The 6,942-nt window shown below is 36.0% G+C and overlaps 1 protein-coding gene across 1 annotated transcript; it reads right to left on the bottom strand.

Annotated features, from left to right (window-relative positions):
* Window positions 1–2,678: 2,678 nt before the first annotated feature.
* On the bottom strand, window positions 2,679–4,985 carry pde6ga (phosphodiesterase 6G, cGMP-specific, rod, gamma, paralog a). The gene is made up of 4 exons (XM_077211593.1): window positions 4,861–4,985; window positions 3,070–3,253; window positions 2,940–2,980; window positions 2,679–2,828 (listed from the first exon to the last, which is right to left on the bottom strand). Exons 2-4 carry the CDS (start codon window positions 3,201–3,203, stop codon window positions 2,752–2,754), a joined length of 252 nt encoding a protein of 83 aa, XP_077067708.1. The 5' UTR covers window positions 3,204–3,253; window positions 4,861–4,985; the 3' UTR covers window positions 2,679–2,751.
* Between the last annotated feature and the right edge of the window lie 1,957 nt (window positions 4,986–6,942).

The following is a 6,942-nucleotide window of genomic DNA, read 5'->3' as shown; positions in this document are numbered from 1 at the left end:
GCAAAAGGATATAAAATTCATAGACAATTGGAAAAGTTTTTTGGGCAGACCTGACCTGTTGAAAAGAGATGGTATGCATCCTTCCTAGGATGGTTCCACTCTTCTCTATACTAATATGGCACATAGTCTTAGAGCTCAAACATGACAATCTGGGGCTAAACCGACCGTCTGCCAGCTGTCTCACGTCACCAAGGTCAGATAAATCCCATCACATAGAGACTCTTTCACCTAGATATCATCATATAGAGACTCTGTCTGTTCCCTGAATTTGGACATACAAAAACCCAATTTTAAACCCATTTAAGGGTAAAAATTTTATTGATGTTCAACAAATAAAAAGCAGATATAATACAGATGAACAAATGATAAAACTTGGGTTGCTGAATATTCAAACCCTTACTTCAGAAGCACTTATTGTTAATGATATGATTACAAATTATAACCTAGATGTGCTGTGTTTGATAGAAACCTGGCTAAAACCAGACGATTACATTACTTTAAATGAGTCCACCTCGCAAGATTATAGTTATAAACATGAGCCTTGTCTGAAAGGCAAAAGGGGAGGTGTTGCTGTAATTTATAGTAATATCTTCTGAATTATTGAGAAGTCTAGTTTTAAATATAATTCTTTTGAAGTGTTGGTACTTAATATAACACTATCCAGTGTATAAATCACATTTGAGATTTGTGCTGGCTACTCTATACAGGCCACCAGGGCACCATAGAGACTTTACCAAAGAATTTGCTGATTTTCTATTAGAGTTAGTACTGTCTGCAGATAAAGTCCGAATTGTTGGTGATTTTAATATACATGTAGATAATTGAAGATGCATTGGGATTGGCATTTAAAGACATTCTGAACTCTATTGGAGTTAGACAACACGTGTCAGGACCTACTCATAAAGACGCTACGAATATGTTAGACCTATCACTTCTGCCACTAAAGATTGCTTTATTAATAAGATTCCTGATCAGTTTCATCTCCTCAGCATCCCAGATAGCTTAGAAGAATTCGATATTGCGACAGAAACTTTTGACTCTCTCTTTTCCAGCACTTTAGACAAAGTTGCTCCTTTGCGCTTAAAGAAGATTAAAGAAAATAGTCCAACATCCAACTATGTTCCTTTTTAGAAAAAAAATGGTATCTGTGAGAATTTTCAATCAGGATTTAGACCGTATCAAATAAAGGGAATATAATTTTAATAACTGATCATGAATGTGATCGTGAATCGCCTACAAATTATAATTTACCCGTAAAGGGAATATGTTGCCAACGAATCTGTATGGACAACTATACATACCCTTCTCTCTGTCTGAGTCCAGTGAAGAGCCTGCTAGAGCTGTGAAGCACACGTACCCTTCTCTCCGTCTGAGTCCAGTGAAGAGTCTGCTAAAGCTGTGAGGTATACGCACACTCCTCTCCGTCTGAGTCTAGTGAAGAATACACTAAAGCCGTGAAGCATAATAATTTCTTCCTCCATTTGAATCCTGTTGAAGAGAACGTCGAAGCGACTCCAGTAATTGTTTTAAAGAGATGTTTTAAATTTAATAAAGAGATTTTTACACTTACCATTTGTTGACCTACCTGCTGTGTCCTGCGGTGCAGCTCCTCACGGTGGTGTGTAGCTACGTCAGGGGTGACGGCCGGTCAGTTAAGTGTCCACCCCGACCTGTGTCAATTACATACTTAAAATCAAAATTTATATTAAGTTAAGTAACATGGTCGATCATTAGATTATTTCACCGGATGTTTATTGCAACTTGAGTATCAGCACGTCCGGTTTATAGTGCAGACCTTTGAATGTAGCTCTATTGCTCTCTTTAGTACTGGTTTGTTACTGCCAGAATTACACAGATTTAGCATTTTTAAAGTGTGTTTCTGCTGTATTTGGCCCAATAACTAAACAATACTCATGTCAATTGAATTGCAGATAGACACTGAAACATTTTAAAGGGTAACTGAAGGTTAACATTTTGATTTACTCAAATGTGCATGAAACAACATCCTGCTTATGGCTACATGTTATAGACTGCATTTTGTGCATAATGTTTTAGTTTGTATTTGATCAACAGTTATGGAAGCAGGAAATACGCAGACACATTGTTGAAAAGTATGAAAATAATCCAGCTTTATTTAATGTCTAAACCCTTTCTTTGCCGCCAGGAATGAGTCAGACTCATTCTCATATGGTTCTCTAGCATCATAAGGCCAATAAACTGGGCCGGGCTCTCACAGAGAGCTGCTCCCAGTAATCGCGCTATGGGCAGATGCCGAGAACCCACAGCACCCAAACTCATTTTTGTACAAGACAGAAATTTTACATCTTGACAAAATGAAAACATACACATTCATCATGAAAAAGATCCAGCTACTGATACATTTTGTACATTGATGTTCACAGAGTGATATGGAAGTAAAATCAAGAGGTGGCACCTAAAACGCCATTTATATGTCAATATGACAATACTAATATGTAAAATAATGAAGTAAAAAAAGATGATTGAGAAGAAGTTATCTGAAATTAAAATTGGTGACAGAGTGAAATCTAGTTCAACAGGAAACGTCAGTTTGAAGAGGTAGATTATCTAATTCAAATTACACATTTTGTTGTAAATTGTCCATAAATGACTGCCAAACTTCTAGATATAGCTAATATAATAATTTAAATGACATATTAATGACATATTAAGGTGCATGATGTTGTCATGATCATTCACTGGTTGCTGACTCAGTGGGAACAGGAAGTGACCTCATATAATGCCATACTGGGCCAGTTCATGTAATTCCAGGTGACTGTATGCCTCCCACGGACAGATCACATTAAAGTCTGTGAGAGAGGATATGATTACACATGCACATAATCACAAAGTCTCAAAGGACTTGAATATAGAGTAAATAATATTCAATAATACTTTTTTGACTTAAAAATTGTACATACCAGTTCCCAACCATTCCATTCCAGGAATATCTTCACCAAATCTGAGAATAACAACATTAATAATATTAAGACTATCCAAGACCAAAACTAAAGGCGGTTAAAGTAGTTTTTAAAAAGTTAAAAGTAGTACCCAATGACACCCTTTTTGGGGGGTTTGCTCTTGAACTGTCGCATTGACCTCTGTTTGAACTTGGGCTGGCCACTGCCAGGCCCCATGGCACGGGTGGCAACCTTACTGCTCGCTTTAGGCTTTGAGCCCTCCATAACCACAATAGAAACCAATGGCAAGTACTGGACACTTATTTGATGATGATCTGTAAGAGATTGAGGGTTAATAGATTGGCATTCAAAGGTTGGCAAATAAACAAGCTAAATTTTCTGCTAAATTTGCATTGCATTGCATTTCCCATTAAGTTTTATAATGATTAAATATTCATTGGAGGAACTGAAAACCATTTATAAATAGAACATATAGGTAATCTGTTTTGACCAGATGAATACACTGTGTATAATAATAATTATAAATCTCCAGGCTGTCAGTGTCCAGGCTCCTTTAATCCCCCTTACAATGATCAAGTCCCCTTTAATCTGCTGTCCAGAGGGTTTCTCAATTAATCTCATTAGATGAAGGTCAGTGTACAATAAGCAGAATTAGCTTGATGTCAAACTCTTCCTTTAATAAGATGAAGCACAAAATAGTTAATTGCTTGAGTTTACTGTGCTATAATATAGGAAATGAGTTCAAAACATCACTTGCATCACAATAGTTTCTCTGCTGCAGCTGAAACAGTGGCACCAAACATATAGGGACATGTAAGACTTGCTTAAAATATCTGAATGTCATTGCATTATATTAGGAAAAAATATCAAATGTGCCCTTCTCCGTCTCAAATGCTGCAGTATCTTTTTCGTCACTAAATTTTCTACGTAATTTTCGCTCAATGTTTTTTTAAATCACAGTTTAGGTCATTAGTGGATGTATGAAGTCAGTTCTCTTCAATTTCAAGTGGGTTTAGTTCATCAGGATCGTTCACACCAGTCAAACTCAGTTCCCGGAGAGCCACTGTCCTGCAGAGTTCAGCTCCAGCCTCAATTAAACACTCCAGAACCACCTAATCGAGATCTTCAGGATTATTAGAAACTTCCAGGCAGGGGCCAGTTGCACAAACATAGCAAGTTAATAAGACTGTCTGACCATGAACTAGTCTGACCAACTAGTAATTAGTAATGGCTAATCATTCTTCCTTTTCACATGAGACCAATCTACCTTTTTATGTAAGTTATGACCAGTCTTGAAAAAAAAAATAGTTGACTATATGTAAGATTAGTCTTAGCAGTTTATGCAACCGGCCACAGATGTTTTGGAGCTGGTTGGAGCTGAGTTTCCCTGCTTCACACCACTAATGATAATAAAGATTACAATAACTGTATTAGCGTACACACCAACCGTATATATATATATATATATATATTATAAGCGTACACATGGTTATGTTGTCTGCCAGTTTAAATGCTTCAGCTCATTAAGCTCGGTTGGATTCTGTTTTACTGTAAATGTTTTTATGATTCATCAGCTGTAAAAGATTGTTCTGAAAATGAACGAATAAGAACGAATATTAAATCTTTGTCATCATAGTTATCGTCCTAGGTGTGATGGCGTTAAACTATATAAATTTCCACTAACAACAAACAAACAGAAACAACATCTTTTTGACAAATATATTGTTTTATCATTTCAAACCTTCACACTGCTTTGGTGAATTGTTTGATAGGTGTGCTTGTGCTGCCTTTCTTTAAAATCAATGCCACAATATGATATAACCAGTAGCTAAAACGGAAACTTTCACATAACTAAAACACTACAAATCTTTTTTTTTTTTTTTTCTCCATAGATGTTGTAAAGCAGATGTACTGTACTCACCTGCTGGTCTTTTCTCTGTCTCTGTGTGTGTTGAGGTGGCTCTCTGTCAACACACATGCTCACATCAGCTCTTATACGCTTCTGAGCATCATAAGATGATTATTCCTGCACATGTTGGCCCGTCCTCTTTCCGAAACATTGCAGCTGTCATCAACCCTTAAAGGGTTCGATGAGGCCACATCCACAGATATGAGATTAATCCTGTTTGTTTTCCATCATCCATGCCATATTAAATTAGGCACAGAGGGTTTGGTTCATTTTAATTTAGGATTTTATTTGTTTTTGCTTCAGATTTTATTTATTTTTTTCTTTACATATTATGTTATCAGCATAACAATTTGACTGAAAACAGTTGTAAATTAGAATAATTATATAGAATATTGCATACAATAATGACATTGAAGATATTTAACTTTAAAATGGATGAACAGGAGTGAGGAGTCACATCAAAATATTCACATCAACCATTTTGTTTATGCAGTCAGAACTGTCATCAGCTCACATATTCACCCACATGACACATCTAGTGTGATGATCCTGATCTTCTACTTATGTAACAGTTTTTCTGAATCACCTGCTGTCCAGAAGTCCCGTGTGTGCTGTGAGTCCTGGCTTCAGTTTGATCAGCAGTCTGTCAGATAATCTCTACATCTCCATCCATTCAGAGAAAAGATTAACATCTCCAATCTGAACACACACACACACTTACTCAACTGCGGTATCGTATCATTCCCTTCTAAACTTACACAGCCAAAAATGGATGACTAAAATAGGAAATACATTTTATGGCATATTTCTTTGGTGTACATTTTATACACCTCTTAGAAACAAGAGCGAATGTAAACCCACAATGTGCCACCCCTTATGAAAAGACAATATATTTCCATATGAATGATCAATATATGAAATTGTTTAACAGTAAACAGTATAATATATTGTGTTAATATATTACAATATATTGAATAATACAAAAGGAATTGCCGCTTTTCATATATTGAAAAAAAATATGTGACAATATATTTACTAATATATCATACTTTTATATTCATTAATACACATCATGATATATGGATGTATATGTGATCAGATATGGTATTGCATGGGTAATATATTGCAGATATATCAACTCATGTAGCATAAACACAAATATATAGAGAAATATATATGTAACAAGATTCAGATGTTATGGGAAGATGGGTGCGGGAACTGGCGAACATTTAACAATTTAATAATAAAATAAACAAATACAAAATGAAAGTAAAAGACAGCAGCCCCTCACGGACGACTGCTGTCACATAATAAAACACAAACAAAACAAAACACAGTTTCAGGCCTGTTCCTCTCTCGATCTCCTCTGTCGTCGCTCAGCCTCGCGCCGCACTCTCACGGCCCTCGGATTCGTCCTCCACCACAATATAATGTATATTTCTTTTTTTTTTTTTTATTTGCATTATAAATGTTTCATATTTTCAAGCTAGTTAACAAAACCACAAGCACACCTGAATGTAGGCCTACTAAAGTATTTAGCCAAGATACTATCACTGTGCTGACTGAGGAGCGCATAGCCATTACTTTTAAAATATAGTACTTATAGTCTTAATGTTTTTCGGCCAAACACAGGCTCTATTCTTCAACACAATTGTAACCCAAAAAACTCACACATACCAGAAAACCTTTTAAATTCCAAAATAATAGAACAGTAAACACTAACAGATCTCCCCCTATATTAATTTTGAGCAAAACACTTCAATAACACTTAATTTTAACATTTGCTCTCCTTTACCAGTCAGAAGCAAAGCTACTAGAAATCTAGAAATCTGTTGTAACTCAATCCGTGTGTGTGTGTGTGTGTGCGTGTTTCTGTGTGTGTGTGTGTGTGTGTGTGTGTGTGTGTGTGTGTGTGTGTGTGTGTGTGTGTGTGTGTGTGTGTGTGTGTGTGTGTGTGTGTGTGTGTGTGTGTGTGTGTGTGTGTGTGTGTGTACATACATTCATTATTTATTTCATGAGCTATAATGTAAAATTCTATTTCATGATACAGCACAATAAAAATTAATTAGTGTTTGCAAGGCAGGCATGACTAGC

Source organism: Siphateles boraxobius, unplaced genomic scaffold (genome assembly GCF_051911475.1).
Source record: "Siphateles boraxobius isolate OS27281-9 unplaced genomic scaffold, OSU_SipBor_1 66, whole genome shotgun sequence".
Classification (NCBI taxonomy): Eukaryota; Metazoa; Chordata; class Actinopteri; order Cypriniformes; family Leuciscidae; genus Siphateles; species Siphateles boraxobius.
The sequence above is the reverse complement of the archived record's forward strand: the minus strand, read 5'-3'. Positions and strand labels throughout refer to the sequence as shown.

What these genes read in the sequence shown, in the direction of transcription:
- pde6ga (XM_077211593.1), bottom strand. Translation starts at nt 3,203, where the DNA reads ATGGAGGGCTCAAAGCCTAAAGCGAGCAGTAAGGTTGCCACCCGTGCC. An exon ending in CCCAAAAAGGGTGTCATTGG is followed by an intron (nt 2,981 to 3,069) that starts GTACTACTTTTA and finishes TGTTATTCTCAG; the next exon opens with ATTTGGTGAAGATATTCCTG. An exon ending in AATGGAATGGTTGGGAACTG is followed by an intron (nt 2,829 to 2,939) that starts GTATGTACAATT and finishes CCTCTCTCACAG; the next exon opens with ACTTTAATGTGATCTGTCCG.